Genomic DNA, 17,251 nt, shown 5'->3' on the forward strand with positions numbered 1-17,251 from the left:
TCTGTCAAAAGTGTGCTTCACGGTGTGCGTCCGGGCACGTGCGCTCGGTCTCAGTGTGTCCGCCCGTTCGCGTTTTCAAGAACTGAGACCAGGTCTTGTTAACCAGAGCCCGGCCGCACGGGGTGCGAGAATATGCCGTCTTCATATCATTAAGCGATGTTCACACTGCTCGACTCTAGGCTCCAGTAATCCACCGTAAAGAGACCAGGTCAATCACTACAAATGTAGGATCTTATCGACTGAAGTGCCAGGCCTGCCCGGACGGTAGGTAAGCATTTCTCATCGACCATTGTCAACCGAACCGCAACGCTTTGGGATGCATACCGGTGTTATACATTAGTGTCACGTATTACTAAAATATTGCCATGCTCATTTCCAGCCTTCTGCTCCGTCTCTGCAATGTCACAAACATATCCTCTGACAGACTTGGATACGTGCGATGAAAATAGGTCCTTTTGAGTCAGCACAACTATATATGATGTATTTCATGCATATATATATATATATATATATATATATATATATATATAATATATATATATGGTTTATAACACCGATAGAAGCAAAATGTTTCAAGGGCTGTCGCTGCAAAATATTTCATTATTCCCGTTAGGAATTTCACTCGTGCTGGTTACGCAACTCGTCACTGCCGAGTTCAAGCTACATGTCTGTATGTTACCAATAATTAACTTAACCAGCTTTGCTCAGAACGTTCGTTTGCACAACTGCTCCAACCTGTGGTCTGAATGGTTTGTTTATCCCCGCCTGCAGCCTCTGTTCCGAAATAAAGAGCGGTACTTTTGTTCAAAAACAAGGCGCTCCGCACGCACGCCAGATCGGCGAGCGGCTGCTTGATAACTCTCACGAAAGGCGGACTGCATTGATCGACCGATTGACATGATTTTCAAACCGCTCTGTTCGCTTAGGCTTTGCTATAATTTCTATAAGACCGCATAACCTATAGAAAGAAGAGAACTGCGCACCCCGCGTCGTGTAAGGTGCGTGGCTGGAATTAATAGGCATTGGAATATTACTAAAGTAAAATGGTGAGCCGTAATCTGCAAAAGTCACCAACATGTACGTTACTTTATTATATCACTCAGAAAAAACAGGAACACATCCCATAATGTCTACAGTTAAGACAGTTCTGTTAGCCTTGTTCCTCGTAAAGTAACAAGGAGAAAGCAGAGAAAGATGCATTGATATTTCGTTACATGTCTTATCGAAACGAAAATGAGTAGTAAATTTAAAATTGCCTATGGAATCCGCTTCATTTTTCATTTTTTGTTGTACAACAGAATTTCTTTAAAAGCTGTGGTTAACTGTTGAAGGAAAACATGAAAAATCGAGTGGGATCGGCAGACAAATTTGAATTTATTATTCGTATGCGTTTTGATAAAGACAATTTCCGAAATATTGATATATCTGTCTCTCCTTTTTACCTGGCTATTTCATGAAGAAAAAGGCTACCAGCTCTGTCTCATGGCTACTGTATGCGGAATGTTCCTCGCAAGTACACTCACAACTTATGTTAGATAGTGTACGTTGAACTCCTTGTAGTGAGCTTTAATGTTTTGGGCTTAAACATTTCCATTATGGAAGTGCAACTAAGCGATATTCGCTTATCAGTAAGTCTGTGTTTAGACCAAAAATTTTCAGCTGGTTCACTGCAAAAAGAACCATCACGGCAACAAGGAAGACACGAACTGAAAAAATATTATTTTGTCATTTTGTGCATACTCAACTCATCATCGTTTATTGGCCGGTCAGGGTCAAGTCTCTATAAGGAAGCAGTAGGCATTTGTATGATACCTTACGAACATCAGCCACCGGCTTGGTTAAATGTTAATACATCATTTTACGTAGTAATGCATGCACATGAAATCTTTCCCTCCATCGATGTGACTTTGAAGGGAAACAATACCCATCATAGCCAAAAGCCGCCAAGACACGGGCCATATATCAGCGCATGTTGGCTCTTCGCAGGCTAAAGTGAAACACTAACGTGCCTCGAGATGCCAAGGTAGCGCGACATTATCGCTCAATGCATTTCTGAAGAAACTCAAATTATTTCGAGAAGGTTGTGGTCTCCAAACCAAAGCATAGGCGTCAATGAATTCAAATCCCGTAATAAATCCAAACGCCAAACGTAAGAGTGTCGGCCGTTGGAAGCTGAGAACCACTGACAACGTGACCATCGAGCGCCCACCCCTGCCTCAATCCGTTCCGCGTCCCCGCTCCTGAAAGTCCGCATAGAGCAGCCCATTGTCCCGATTAAGTGACTGGCGGGAAGGCGATCAGCTTCCGAGCGCAGCCAGCGGACGGCCAGAATCCGACCACTTCCACGCCTTTGTGGGTTCGGTGAGATGAGGAAACCTTATCTCACCACTCTTGATCTATGACCCTAAATACCATTTCGTCCCTATAAGCGGTAGGCACCACAATGTGGGTGCCCAAATGATCTGGTTCAAAAGGAAGTTGAGAGCTGTAATAAATCATCAGTGACAACGCGCACTAGAGGTTTTCAAGGAAAGTGTCTTCTTGACCTCAAAATTCACAACTGTTATTGAGCGCACTTTATCGCACTGTCGTTTAAGAGCGCAGACTGCGACAGTAGTCATTTCAGGGTTCGGTAGGAAAGGCGCCCTATTCTTTGTTAAGGAGAACGCAGCGCACGGGCATACACCCCTTTTACGGAGTGCTGACATCGGCATTGACCATGCTAGCATTTAGGGACCGCGGCGCAACCGGCATTGAACCCCGGTCCCCGACGTGGGAGTTGGACGCATTAACCACTCGGCTGCTACGCCCCCGACCGTGGCGTTCTCTGCAAATAGAAAGCATGTGTCACAACTCAGCCTCCCTCCCCTCCTGCTATCTCTGCGTTTTACAGCACCGCTTGGCCTGCAGCGCCAGTAATACTACCGCGCTCTCCACTAACAACCTGCGTGTGAGTTCCGCATTGTGTCCGCGACAAAGCGCGAAGTAGTTTCTCAGGGTCGCTGTGCTACATGATCGTTCTTCTTGAGAACGTTGTTGCGTGGCCAGCGTTGTAGCATTCAGAACGGTACGCAGAGTCACCGGTGATGCATTACAATTGTTGTACCAAGTCGGTAGATTTCAGCTTGGATCGATCTTGCGAAGAGTTTTCATCATGACCAGGATTCTTCTAGTTGGATGTGGTCCTCCAGCTGACGTGCTTTTCTGTTCTTGATAATAATGTCCCGCAGCACTCTCTTATGCTTTAAGGACGTCGAAATGGTGTGAAATAGGAAAAACGCGTGCGGGCTGCCAGGCTTGTTGGTTGTCAACCAATGGTAAGCAGATTTTGGCTATCTGTCTTATAATTTGTCTTTCCAATACAGCGTCGGTGTTATCTATCCTTAGCGAGGATTTCTGCAATTCACTGTGGCTCTCGTCGCATCATCTTCAGGAGCAGTGATTCAACGTCCGATGCATGAAGTCGCGGACAGCGCATTTTTGTAGCGTCCCGGACACTCGCTACGTCCGCTCGGGCAGTGTCCGGTGTTTGTCGACCTTCCGCGCACTTGACCCAGGAAGTTTTCAGCGGACGCATCCACGTCAACATCTGGAAATGGTATTTTACTGTTGACACTCTCCTCTGAGGTGAACTTCAGCACGGAAGCTTTCTCAAGCTTGCTCTTTGGAAGTTGAAGCTGGCTCTCATCACTTATGTCCACAAAGATGTCATCCACATAACGGCACTGCGTGAATGAATTGCTGGAGGGCTTTCTCCTCTTTGAAACACATTTAGCTTAGTGCATACAGGTTCGAGAGGGCGACCCTGCTGCCGCTCCGCCTGCTTAGTAAGGCCGAGTGCGCTCATGACATCTGAACGAAGCGCTCTTAGGACCCGCACTCAAATTTCGGACAGTGTTTTCCTTGGGACAAGCGGGGAGCTGACCTGGATGGATCATGGATGAGGGTGTAATCGAGGACGACCTGGATGGCATCGTCGATCAGCACGTTGGTGTAGAGGCTCTGTGCGTTAAGCCAAGCACGCATACCTTTTCTCTCTTGTTGCTGCGTGGCTAGCCGAAACTATTCGTTAGACTTTTGACACATTTTGGAGAAACGTGCGGTGATACAAGAGCGTTGAGAGTCTTAGCCAAAGCGGAGGAAAGTGCAGGCACTTGAGAAATAATTGGCCTGATTGAGTTTTCTGGCTTATGTGCTTTGTTGCTTTGTTAACCTAACCTGGACCAAACTCTTCAGATATACGTTTGAATATGACTTCCCAATTTCTGCATTGGTAGCACCAACAAGCCCGTTAGTTTGTTCTGCTGGCTGATGGGACTCCTGCTGGTCTCTGGAATTTCCACGCATCTCGTGAAATGTCATAAACCGGTAGAAACCCTTGTGGAATGTCTCAATGTTTCGATCCAGGACTACAAGCACAGGACATGTCGGCATGGCTATGCCGACATTCCTGCTGTCCTTCAAGCCTCATGCAGATTGTCCTCGGTGTTATTATTGGGCACCTCGTGCTGCCCATGTGCTTTATACTCTCATCTTGCGGGCTGCTCTTGCACGTCAGGCTTCACGTTAATCTTGCCTTTGTGAGGGTCGTGTATCTTCTTATTTCAAACTTCGATTTCACCCGTATTCCTGCTGACATCATTTCGTGTAGTGCTGGCAGTTCAAACCCGATTTATACAAGCCTTTGCCGGCTGGGCGTGAGCTAAGAGATGACAAATTCTACGAATGTGTTTCCCTGCTTTTTAGGTTAGCATGTCCGCCCACTGAGCGTATAAAGTTTTTTGAGCTCTGAATTTACCTTAACGGTGATCGGCACATATGAGACTGATGAGAGCCATTGAAATCCTTTAAACGTTCATGTATTAACTAACTGCGGGCACGCTGTAACGCCAATAAGCACATATTCGAGATGCCTCCTCTTTAAAAACAAAGTGACCGTTCTCGTGAGGTGCGTTGAGCATTTTATGAAACCATCGATGGCTTTCGGCTGCTGCCGCCGTTTGTGCCGGAGCTGTAGTGAAAAAAATCTAAGGGCAGGAGGGACAAACTCCTCCCGGCAAATGATGAATCATTGCTTCACATACTCAAATCAAGACAGCTGGCGTGTAAGGTCTGCATGCCCATCAGCTCGAACATGACGTGTATCGATTACGGGATCCCACTGCCATCACTAAACGCTCGCTGACTCCGCGTAACTGCCAGGATCTTACAGGGCACTACAAACACTGCGTCTACAGCGCACTGAATGAGTTGAGCACGTTTGGACCAAGCCCCGATTGTGTCAAGAGTACGTGCATGAGCCGTGTGGTATAGTCACCTCTCTTAGCGTTAGCCCGCATCAGATGCCACCCGGTTCCGTCCACTAGGCGCCACCCATTGTAACCTGCTGAGTGGCAGGATTCAGGAAAGAATAGCGCTAACACGAGAGTGCTGTTTATTATTTCATCTAGATGTCCCAATACCGAAACATAGCTAACTCCCAGTGCGCGCCACAGATCGAAATTTCTCAAAACGACACAAAGAAGCATTCTTCGTCTACGGCGCTGAAAATGCGCAATGATCCGAACGCAAAAAGCAAACACATGCGTTGGTAATGTAAAACATAGGTAACCGTGGGAGGAACTATATACAACTAAATACCTTTACAAGCTAGGTATAGCCCACAGTTGGTATGAACTCTGGAAGATAGGATCGCCGGTGCATATCGGAAATGTTTCACAAGGTAATACCGACTTACGCATGCGACTACAAAACTTATAGGACATACCAAGCCGGCGCAATCAATCCGCCTGAACCCATTCCGTTAGTTGTCGCATTCCACGCTCCCGGCATCACGCGTCACACACAGGTGTGACGTCACACCCTTTGACAATATCGTACAGCAATGACAAGTTGAGTTCGGTTAGTCACAACATCGCTGCAGCGTCCGTTAGACCACGGTAACGGCACGCGTCCCATCACACGCCCCCGGGAACCGGCAGCGCCACAGCCCATCGAGTTCGCAAACCTGTCTCGTCCACCCGTCTTGTCACACGCACGTCGCATTCCGTACCATCGGCCTTCTTTGACTGGACCCGTCCCTCCCAAGTCCCCCCAGCCACCGCCGTCGACCCATCACCTCACGCAGACCGACCGCGGCGGCACGCTTGGATGCCACTATCTTGCACCGGACGCCGGCACGTGTACTCACTCGCACGCGGCCACCGCCCTGCGGTCGACGTCGCCGTCCGGCGGCTCGCGGCAGCCCTAGTACCAACCACACTTTACTCGGTCGGGCGCCCCTCGCAGCTGCGTCGTTCGGACGTGCCGGAGCGCGCGGTGACGTCCGCCGGGACACGGCGAGTAGGGCCATCAGACGGCCGGCGCGAGACCCCGCGGGCCGGCGGCGACTCCGCGCCGATTGGACGCCCCGGCGGCGGCCAGTGCCGGCGCCGGGCGCGCGCAAGGTCACGCGGGTCGACGGCTCGCCCGCGCGGCCGACGACGATCTTCTCACGACCCGGCTGGACTCATGCGACGCTGCGGGTGGGTAAGGGCGCGTGCCGTCTCGCACTGGTGGTCTGTTGAGCTGCTCTGGCCAAGGCGGACCCGGACACCGCCAACAAACTCTGGGACGCTCTGAAAGGAATCGTGACTGTTATATTACCGTGTCGTATTGAAGCACACGTTACTAACATCCAAACATGTAATTCTGTATGGATATCCTGTAGTCGCGAGTCGTCCATGTATTTGGACGGCAGGCCATGGAAAAAATCGACGTTATGCAAGCAAGTTTTTGCGCGGGGCAATGCACATGCGGGAAATAATCTGATCAGGCCAGGGCAACTTGGCCGATGGATGGACAGGAACAATTTATTCTCCTGGTGATTCCCTCTGCCACACATCAATGACGCGTACCTCCCTGTCCTTCGATGGTGTCCGGCACAGCTTCGGGCCGCGCGGCTCTCAGGAAGACTCCCGCCTCGGCAGCCTGATTCTGCGCCGCACCTTGATATATACCTACGGGTGAGACGGTGGGCCGCGGCCTCATTCATCACAGCGTGACGGGCCGGCCGCGCCGACCCGGCTCCCAGCAACAGCTTCCGGGGCCTCCCAACCGGCCGCCCTTGAGCGCTTGAGCAACAGCTTGTTACCTGGCACATCTCCAAATCCGCAGGCGTCGTTTCACACCGCGTAAAAATATACATGCGACTGCGCCCGGCACCCATGTCCGAGTCACTCAGCGAGGTCGACAGCGCGCACCCCCACGGGCCGGACGTATCGACCCCGCTCAACAGCGCCGCCGCAACAGGCGACGGTGCCCGCACCAGCGCTGCGGCCCGCCGTCCGCACGCGGCCGCCGCCCGCGGCCGGGCACGGGCGCGCCGGCTCATAGCATGTAGTAAGGCCAGTACGCGACGTTGAAGCACAGGAAGCCGATCGGGAAGATGATCCGGGAGATCTCGTCGATCTTCTGCGCCTGCTTCTTGGATTCCGTCTTCTGGAGTTCGTGGAAGAGCAGGTGGCGGGTGGTGCTTCGTCTTGCTCTGGAAGCGGGTCGTCCACGTGAGAGGGAGGCGTGCGGCCAGCGTGGCATATGGATGCATGCCGCATTCCGACACTGGGCGAACTGCTGGCCAGATGACATGCGAATGCCGCGGGCGATTGACGTCGACCTTGGGACATTTTTGCAACCCACGCTGACGGCGGGTGCCGCACAGCAGCTGTCCGCAGCAGATGTGGTGCAATGCGCGCCTCCGCTCGCGGTCACTGACCTTGACATTGGTCCAGTTGTTCTCGTCGTGCAGGTCTTGGTGCTCGTGCTCCCTGGAGATGGCGTTCTGGAACTCCTGAAGCGTCGGGCGCTTCCTCCAGAGATAGTTGACCAGGGTGAACTCAAGCAGAGCAGCGAAAATGAAGCCCGTGCACACACCCATCCATATGTCTATGGCCTGCGGACGCAATTATTCACACTCAACATGACAAAATCGTAAAGGAGCAGAAAAAAGAATACCAAGAAAATGCCCCGTTTCCTTCTCTTTGCATGCATACCAGACAACACCGATAACAAAATAGTTGCATCGAAATGCGAAATCTGTGCTGATGGATGCACACCATATAACTCTGTTTCCTTCCCTTTTCATGCATAGCAGCCAACATCGATGACAAAATGGTTTGATCTAAACGCAAAATCCGCGCTGATGGATGCAAACCACATAGCAGTCATCGGAGCCGCGTCGGAAGTGGTTTACTCGTTTCTTTCCTATCATGTCCAGGCCTGATATGTGGCCCATGTATACTGGCAATTTGATCAAGGCCTGCTGCCTGACACACGATGTGTGCTGCTGCCAGTTCCAGGACCGGCTCAATACGGCAGATTTTATCATGATCAGCGTCTCACCACCGGCTGTCTCGCATGCTGTCGCGCCATTCCTCGTCTCTGCGCTTATACGGCCGACTCAGCACTAACACGAGAGTGTTGTGACGATGGTAGTGAACCAGTATCACCACATCGGCCGCCGATGTTCGAGACCATCCCCACTGTACTACACCCTGGCACTATGAACACCGCAAAATCAAACCGCATCGCTTGGCTGGCTGGGCTTATTTCTGTGTGGAGAGTGCAAGTGCGGAGTGATCAAAGTAGGTGTCTATTCAACACTAGCGGTGTCACGCAGGACTACTCTGCTGCCTGCAGCTGCCTTCTTTTAGGAAACCTGTTCCATTCATGTGGATCAATTTAGACCCATGCTGACTGGTCAGAAACAGTGCTTAAACTGTTGGTAGTTTTCATTTGGGACATCTAGGTACATGGACTGATATCCATACATTCGTGGCGTTACCTTCAAGTCATCAAACGGCTGACTCCAGGGTACACAGATGCTTTCAAAAATGTCATCACGCCTGGAGGTCGACTTTTTCGCCCGTCCTCACCCATCATGCGTCGTAACAGTAATTCACCAGCCGCTGAACTCTTCATTCGGTCGCAATGGGAATAGCCTCGTTAGCCCAGGCCTCAGGAACCCTTGACGTTGCAACGGCTGCTTGAAAGAAGCATTACAACAGCCGTGCCCGGCCTCCGCATCTTGCCAGCATTCGCTAACCATTCATCCGTTGATTTTTTTTTGTCGGCACCATGTTTGTTTTACCATCACGTAGCTGGCCGAGAGGGAGGGTTCGGCGCCACTTCCCCGCGATGCATGTGATGCCGCACCGTTTCACTTGGAAACACAACGCACGGCACACCACAACAAAAACATCACCGGCACTCCAATGCTACAATTACGCTGATGAATTCCCTCTCCACTTCCAATCTCCCAAATCCACCTTCTCACCAGCAAGTCTGGCGACGCGGGCCAGACATAGGATCGTTTCCCTCCCAAGCCGGATCCAGCCGACTCACCCTGTCGTCATATAGCTGCCTCTGTCTAGCCCGTTAGACGTGTCTGGAACTGACCGAGCATTGGGCCTCGTCTTTCCGCCCCACGTGAGCGCGCCGACACGGGGGTTACATGGCTGCCTCTGTCTGGCCCGTCAGACGTGTCTGGAACTGACCGAGCATTGGCCTCGTCTTTCCACGCCACATACCCGCACCGACAGGGACTCAGGATGGCTTTTGTCTCTACGGGGCTGCCCGACTGCAGAGTAAATATTCAGTGGAAGATGCTAACATAATTAATAAGGCGCATCATGAGGACGAAAAGGGCATCTCCGGTGCTATGGTGCCCTGACTCTCACGACGAGAGCTCGCCGTAGGAAATACACACCCGGAAACCTAACCCACGCGGTTTGTTTTTGCGGTGGTTGTGCTGCGGCATGATCAAAACGGGTCTAATTTGGGCATCGACAATCGGCAAATGCTATACTGAATCGTCGCCGATGTCGAAAGAGTGCCCCTTCTTGACATGACGGACAGTCGATGCCACCACCACCAGATCCATGACACCACACCACCATCCTCGCATATCCATGTCGACCTAGCGTACCGGCGCGTGCAATGGCGTGCTGTCGATTGACGGTGTTGGCAGGGCTCTTAACAGATGAAGTTCGTGCGGCCAACGGTCGACAAACAGTCGTTTGGTGGGGATAGTAAACGTGTTTGTGTCGCCGTTTTTCGACATCAAACGGAGTTTAACCACGCCCCGATATACCACGCAAACATTTGTTTCACTTAGTGCGTTGCTATCGCCGTAAGAAACGAGCGACAAGCTCCATTTATCAAAAAGTGAGCCGTGTTCTAGCCACCGCACCGTACGGAACGCAGCTCCGCTACTTGTTGGGGGGGGGGGGGGGGGGGAGGGGCTTCCGCCAATCACATTTTAAAGAAAGCATTCTCAGTCATAACATTTTCGATAACTCTTGCTTCCTCCTCCTGACTCAGGTGAGCTTAAACACGTCTAGCTAAATGACACGAAGGCAGTACCACTGCCAGATTGGGATGGATTGTTGGCTGTCTCGTGAGCTCATGCCGTCGCGGGTGTCGCCGCCAGCCTGCCTCCGGGCAGACCGGGCTGCGGTGACCGACTACACGTCGCTGCCGTATGGCGCGAGACAGAGGCACGCCCGGCTCCCTCGCTTGTTTTTCTCGGTCAGTTTCACGCTCTGGCTTGTTGGTGTGCTACCTTCACGAAAACATAACGTAATGCAGGCTCTGGGGATACATCTTGTGGCCACCACGTCGGCAAGCTATGATATAGCCACAGAAATACCCACGAAGCAAGAGCAAAATTGCCTCAAGACCAAACATATCCTCCGTTCACCACTGAAGTTTGGAACTGACTTGGAGACTTCACACGGGGTAAGCATGTTTGTGCTGCACTACAAACTCCACAAACAGCGAACAGGCCACTAACATGATAGATATGCTAGCAAATCATCTCCACTTGAAACTTGCTTTGCACAGAAGATGACGGGTTTCCGATACCGCAATACGCATTGCTTCCGCCCCCTCGCCACACAAATGCAAACAAGTTCGCAAGGTTGTCGCGGAGGTCAGCCATGCAAAGCTTAAGAAGATAGTTCCTTAAATGTTCTGCCCTGTTGTAACCGTGTTGTCACGGCCCTACTGACCTCCTCGGTCCCTACGCCCAGTTATAAAGGGTACTATGCCCAAGGTTTAGGGAAGTCTGCTGAGTGAGTCGGGATCAGGCAAGTACAACAGAACTGTCTTTACTATCGAGTCGCAGAATGGTTGGTACGTCTGCTTCCAGAGAGAAAAACAACGCCCCTTCGGTGGAAATCTCGCATAAAAACCACTACGGTATAATGCATGAAAGGTGTCCTACGCCAAAGCAATATCCTGCCGGTGACTTCTAATCAGAAAACCTGTGCACAGTACCAAATAGTGTTGCCCTGTTGTCTATCCGGTATACATCTTGAAGCGAGTTACTCTGTGCTCACCAAATGCCTCGACCCAGCATGAACAGGCCTGAGATCCCCATCTAAGTCGGACAAGGCGGCTGGCGGCGAATTGCGACCCGTGTTGACTGACTCCAACTGCAAATACGGCCGTCTGATGGAGCCGGATGTGGCACAAGGACCTCGCAGCCGAAGTGGGACGAAGAGGGCTTCCCAGCCGGAGCCGGCGAGCTGATGGTCCGCGCGAGCCGCGAGTGGGGCGACGATGGCGAGCGAGACGTTCCTCAAGCCCATCCGAATCGTCTGACGGGCGCCTGACACGATTCGCCGAGATTGATTTGACTTGTGCTTTTGGCATGAGCTGCTGTCCGTCGGAAGGCTGCATTAATTTCGACTGAAAGCTTATGCAAAACCAATGAAACTCCATCTACTAATAGGTTAGAAGGAACACGTAACGCATAAGTCCGCCAGGATGGGCACTTTGGCGCTCAAACGCACGATCTTAAAAGATTGCCCTCGGTTGCGCCAATCTAGTCTGGTTCACAACTGGGACCTTCGTTTTCCTACGACATATTTCCATTGCAGTGGCTAAAGCACGGACGCTATCACGAGCATTGAAGATAATTGCTGACTTCTGCGCATCAGCGACCACTCACAGACTAATGTGCAACATGTGCCATCAGGGGCCATTAGGTGCCACCAGGTGCCATCAGGAGCCATCAGATGCCACCAGGTGCCATCAGGGGCCATCAGGTGCTTCAGAATGACGTTCGCCTCGAACTTGTCGATGACAACTTTTTTGCGATACAGAATTCGCACAGGAAAAAAATTAGCCCACAGTAAACCGGTCATTAGATCATTAGACGCCACGCGGCGTGTCACGTGACAGGAGACGCCACCCGGGAGCGCAATCCAGCGCGCCTTGTTACCTTGACGTAGGAGACCTGCGGCACCTCGGCCTGGATGCCGGACGACTTGGTGGTCATGGTGAGCAGGGTGGTGATGCCGAGGGTGACGCGGCCCGGCACCGAGTCCACGTCCATCCAGAAGCTGACCCAGGAGATCATCACGATCAGGATGGTGGGCAGGTAAGACTGCACTAGGTGGAACCCCAGCGACCGGCGCAGTGTAAACGCCGCTTGTAGACAGCTGTAGTCGCCTGGGAACATGGAGGCGGTTACAGCTGCTTGGGAATACAGAGGGATGCCGTGGCTCTCCCGCCGGGGGAACTATGCAGATGGGGTAAAGCAAGGAATGAAGTTCTCAACGAAATCATCGGTGCTTAGAGTCGCGACACAGATGGACACACTGTCTGCATATGTATCGTAAACATGTGTTCTATTATACGTAGAGCGAGCATTATAGAACACGAATAGCGGTGCATGGCTGTAAAGGTCAGAAAACATTTATCTTCAGGTTGAAATAAACATGTATGACGTGATGGATATTAAATACGAAGTCCTCATACATAAGCACAGGGACAAAAGCTCCGCACATGTCATGGCTCATCACGGAATTTCATTCTAGAGGGGAACTGCGCGGGGGGGGAACTGTCCCTTGGTCCTCAAAAACGTTAAGTATGGCCTGAGCTGGGTAGAGCAGGGCGGTAGAAATCCGATGGTAACAGCCATATTGCTGAAAACAGCTTCAAGAGGCTCTGAGTTCACAGGACGTCTGTGCTCCAAAACCACTGGCAATAAGTACCGTCTGCTGAATCGCATGCTCTTTCTATTTGACTTTGGTTCACCGCTCCAAGAAATCCCGTCGTTTGGTTTGAAATAAAATCAGGCCAAGCGCGGTCAGTACCGCTGAAGAACGGCGCAACCACAGAAACTGAAAGTCATAAGTAGCCCCAGGTTTTTTCTGAATTGTGTAGTACTTGGTCCAAATAACTTGATCGTGGGGGACTCTGGGATTAGCCCTACGCTATGCATTGGTTGTTCCGTGAGTCCTGTGACTACCATCTAACTGCGAAATTTCGTGCCAGTGACATGGTTTTCCTGACAAAGCTTAACGTGTCGCAATGCTCAGCACGGTCCATCTCGCCCTCTGACGTCACCTGACCTTAAACACTGCCATTACCGCCCGCGGGCCATTCAAGTCAGAGGTAAATAACGAGTGTCTGAGGCGACTTGAACTCACACCGACACGGGTGGGTGGATCGGAAGACAGGCGCTCTAACCAACTGAATTATCGGTGCGGATGGACAAAATGCACTGCCCATTTTAGGTACCTAACCGTCAACTTCCATGCAAGGCTTTCGCCTAAACCTGCAACTTAACAGATCACTTCATTTGTGCATTGACACTCGTATTCATTGGAAGATACACAAACGATCGCACGCACCCATTGCCTTGTTTTAGATATCCTTACCAAGCAAGGACCGATGTTTGGGAAGGAACATTCCTATCCTGGCGTCAGGCCAAGCGTCACATCTGCCACTGACCCGAAATCAGGTTCCCCCGCCCCCCCCCCCCCCCCCCCGGCCGCACAGGGCGTCCGCTGGAGCACAAGACTGCTCCGCAGTGTTTCGGTGTATGGCGGTACAGCATCCGCCGCCGTCTGCCCCGGGGTGGCAGTCGGTGAGAGGCGACACGTCATCGCCTCTGCCTTTTTGGCTGCGATAGACCCAGGCAGGTATGCGAGAGTTCCCGAAGTGTGCCAAATTACGGTTGAACTCCTCATGACGGGCGGTTATTGAAAACACCGGCCTAAGCCTTGGTGACGTCATGTAGGGATCGCGCCATCTGTCGTCTACGCCGTTCGGCCTGCTGGCGTCTGTTCGTGCCGAGAGTTGGCGGCGGTTTCCATCACCACCGCACCAGGCGACTATCCGCTCCCAGCTGTATGTGTCTGTGTGTCATTGGGTCTTTACGACGCACTCAGCTGCTGTGGCTATATGGCGTCGCCTGCTTCTTCTCACCCTGGCAGGAAGGGCGGGCACCGCGGGCAATCGAACCCCGTCCCTCTGGTTTCCCAGACGCGCGGTGGTTAGCGCAGGCTCGTTAACCACTACACTACCGGAACCCCACCTCCCAGCTGTAGCTGAGCTTGGGGCTCACGGTTAGGGCCCGGCACGACCGGTCGGTTTCGTATCGTTCTGGTATGGAAAGTGCATTCGTTGTCTACGGCTCATTGGCAATTATCCGAACGTTCGGAGAGTGTGAATAAAGCGGATCAATCGAAAATCATAAGTATTCATTTCATTTGAAATTCTTGCAATTTTCTTCTATTTCATATATACTGATTTGAAACGTGCGCCATTTGGCAGCCTGTTGCACTGGCGTTGCACTAGTCATTGTCATGCTCCATATCCTTGAGCACCAAATCTTAGGCAACATGACCTGCGGCTCCAATTGAACGGATGCCACCAATGCACTTGCTCAACGTCCAGTGAGAATAAAAATAAGTGTCGTTCCCCAGATTTCAAGAGCAACATATTTCTTCAAATCGTCCGTCCCAAGAGCTCAGCTCGTTGGAGCGTCTGCCTTCCGACCCACTCAGGTGTGGCGGGATGGCTTCAAGTCGCTTTAGGCGCTTGCTATTCGCCCGTGGCTGGTATGACCTGAGGCCGGTGGCAGCGGCCACGCTAAAGGTCACGTGGTGTCATAGAACACGACAGATTGTGCCGAGCATTGCAACGCGTCGAACCTTCGCCACAAAATTCTGTTATTGTCCTGGAATTTCAGGATTTAATGGTATGGGTCACAGGTCACGCAACAAAAACTGCTTCGCGTGAGCTGTGATACCAGAAATCCATCCATTCAAAACGCTCAGACTTTAACCTCACACCTGTTTTGCTGACAAGGTGTGGTATTTGTCTTATTGCCCGGAGAACAACCAGGAGAATGGAGATATAGTTGGGTTGATATTTCGGCAACATGCCTTTATCTAAACGATAGCAGAAGGAAATAATGATATGAATGAATGTGAATAGCAGAAGTGAATCAAGCAAATACTCACTTCTGCCATTGCTTCGATGAAGGCATGCTGCCGAAATATCAACCCAACTATCTCGTCCAATCTCGTGATTCTTCTCCGAGGAGTAAGGCTAATACTACTGTCATATCTATGCGAATGATGCTCCTCGCTAATGCACTGAACAACCGTTTTGTTGAGGGTAAAGGCCCAAATATCAGCAATGCCATGACTAGCCGTTAATCATGGTGTTGCTGATACGATGAGGCTTCAGAGACCGTAATTATCTTTGATCTCTCAAAATGTGAACTCTGCACCTGACCACGTGCCTTAGCTGCACGTGTCTGTTCCCCGCGGAAATAGCCACTTAGCGCGTCTAGTGAAGGGTACGCAGCGCCTCTGGCGGTGTAAAAGGTAAATTGCTTTCCAGTTACAGGCTAAATTTAGCAAGCTATGCGAAAATAAATGTGAAAAGGTGTACTCCCCAGCATGGTACATTACTTGCATCAATCGTGGTGCGCGGCTCAAAGCCAGCTAAGATTTCAGGCGGTTTGTTTGTTTGTTCAAAACTTGTCTTAGGGCAACTGCTACAGCCAACGTGTCTCTCTCGGAATTATGAGACCACCATGAATATTACACTCATGGGTCGGAATTGAATGCATTGGCGTCAATAATTGCATCTGAGCCTTACGGAGGGATATCTGGGCGAGCATGGTAAGTAATTGCTTTCCTGGTGACAGGACCGCGCCATTAGGAATACTACATGACGTCAATTAGGACCTCAGATATTAAATGACATGCAGCGTACGATGAAATTACCAACTACAACGCAGCAATCAATAACAAATTGAACACGCTATTAACAGTGACGAAAACACGATTTAGGCTACACAGACACGAGATACAATGCATATTTGGGAACACCAAAGAACATCTTTTTTCGGGTACCGTGCTTCATTCTTATACATACACTATATCATTTAAAATAAATTCAGACCGCATCCAACGACCCATGCGCTCGGAAACACTCGGAAACACATGTGGCTGTATTGTATGAACGGGCCCAGGGAAGACGGTCGGCATGCAGCGTGGTGTACTATGACTGTACTGATTGAACGGGCCCAGGGAAGACGGTCGGCATGCAGCGTGGTGTACTATGGCTGTATTGTTTGTACAGGTCCAGGGATAACGGTCGGCACGCGGCATGGGGCCGTGGAGCTGCAGAGGCAGGACGGGAGTGAAAGGCGAGGGCCAGGCAGCCGCCCAGCCGTACGCGCCGCCTCCCACTGTCCCCATCATCTCGCTGAAAGTTGTAACAGTCTTCTGTTTGGTCCCGCTTCTTGAACTGTAGCCTTCCGCTGCGTTGTGTGTCCTTTAAGTAAATCGTGAGTCATATCTACATCTAATTTAAATGCTTTGTATGTAAAGCTACAGAAAACAAAATTTGCTAGCAGCGTGATTATGAAATTATGGAAGCTGTAAAAGATTCAAGTGCAGAGCTTGACAAGAAATTTAATTGGTACCAAGTCACACCAACTGCCATAGTTGGAAGCGTAAAGCCGGCCGAAGCTTCGTGAAAACCAAATAAGCGCATAAGGTACCATCAAACGGGAAAAGTTTTGACCTAAGATTCTGCAAACATGAAGTTGACGAAATTGCCTACCCGAGACCATCAAAGCGAACCAAAGCTCAGCTTGCATTTATGGATTTCGTTGCATTTCTGAATGACCTTAGAGCTAGGGGAGGCTCTCAGAAAAAAATAGCATGCAGATCTTCGATGGCATGTGCGATGAAAACGACCACAAGATTGTGAAGGGCATCTACAGAGCAGCGTGGAAAGAGCATTACAGCAAGCCGCCAGCTTCCACAGCCAAATCATGCATAACTTCCAAAGGATGTGATTTTCACCTTAACTATTTTCTCATCAGTGATGTTCAAACCAGAATGACTCTCGTTAGCACTGCGATCATATTCGGAACACAAATCGCAAAATCGTT

At 50.8% G+C, this 17,251-nt stretch overlaps 2 protein-coding genes across 2 annotated transcripts in view; one reads left to right on the plus strand and one right to left on the minus strand.

The window, feature by feature from the left end:
• LOC119113019 (uncharacterized) overlaps nucleotides 1–3,552 on the plus strand; it is a 16,367-nt gene extending 12,815 nt beyond the window's left edge. Inside the window, exons 7-8 of the mRNA XM_037237335.1 lie at nucleotides 2,911–2,950; nucleotides 3,520–3,552. Of these exons, the coding sequence (XP_037093230.1) occupies nucleotides 2,911–2,950; nucleotides 3,520–3,552 (73 nt within the window). The remainder of the gene's footprint in view (nucleotides 1–2,910; nucleotides 2,951–3,519) is intronic.
• Nucleotides 3,553–7,214: 3,662 nt separating this feature from the next.
• LOC119113023 (glycine receptor subunit alpha-2) overlaps nucleotides 7,215–17,251 on the minus strand; it is a 37,385-nt gene continuing 27,348 nt past the window's right edge. The window contains exons 5-8 of the mRNA XM_037237341.1: nucleotides 12,266–12,495; nucleotides 7,754–7,930; nucleotides 7,365–7,525; nucleotides 7,215–7,311 (exon numbers count right to left, since the gene is read on the minus strand). Of these exons, the coding sequence (XP_037093236.1) occupies nucleotides 7,215–7,311; nucleotides 7,365–7,525; nucleotides 7,754–7,930; nucleotides 12,266–12,495 (665 nt within the window). The remainder of the gene's footprint in view (nucleotides 7,312–7,364; nucleotides 7,526–7,753; nucleotides 7,931–12,265; nucleotides 12,496–17,251) is intronic.

This window comes from Pollicipes pollicipes, unplaced genomic scaffold (genome assembly GCF_011947565.3).
Source record: "Pollicipes pollicipes isolate AB1234 unplaced genomic scaffold, Ppol_2.1 Scaffold_7261;HRSCAF=8764_pilon_pilon_pilon, whole genome shotgun sequence".
Lineage (NCBI taxonomy): Eukaryota > Metazoa > Arthropoda > Thecostraca > Pollicipedomorpha > Pollicipedidae > Pollicipes > Pollicipes pollicipes.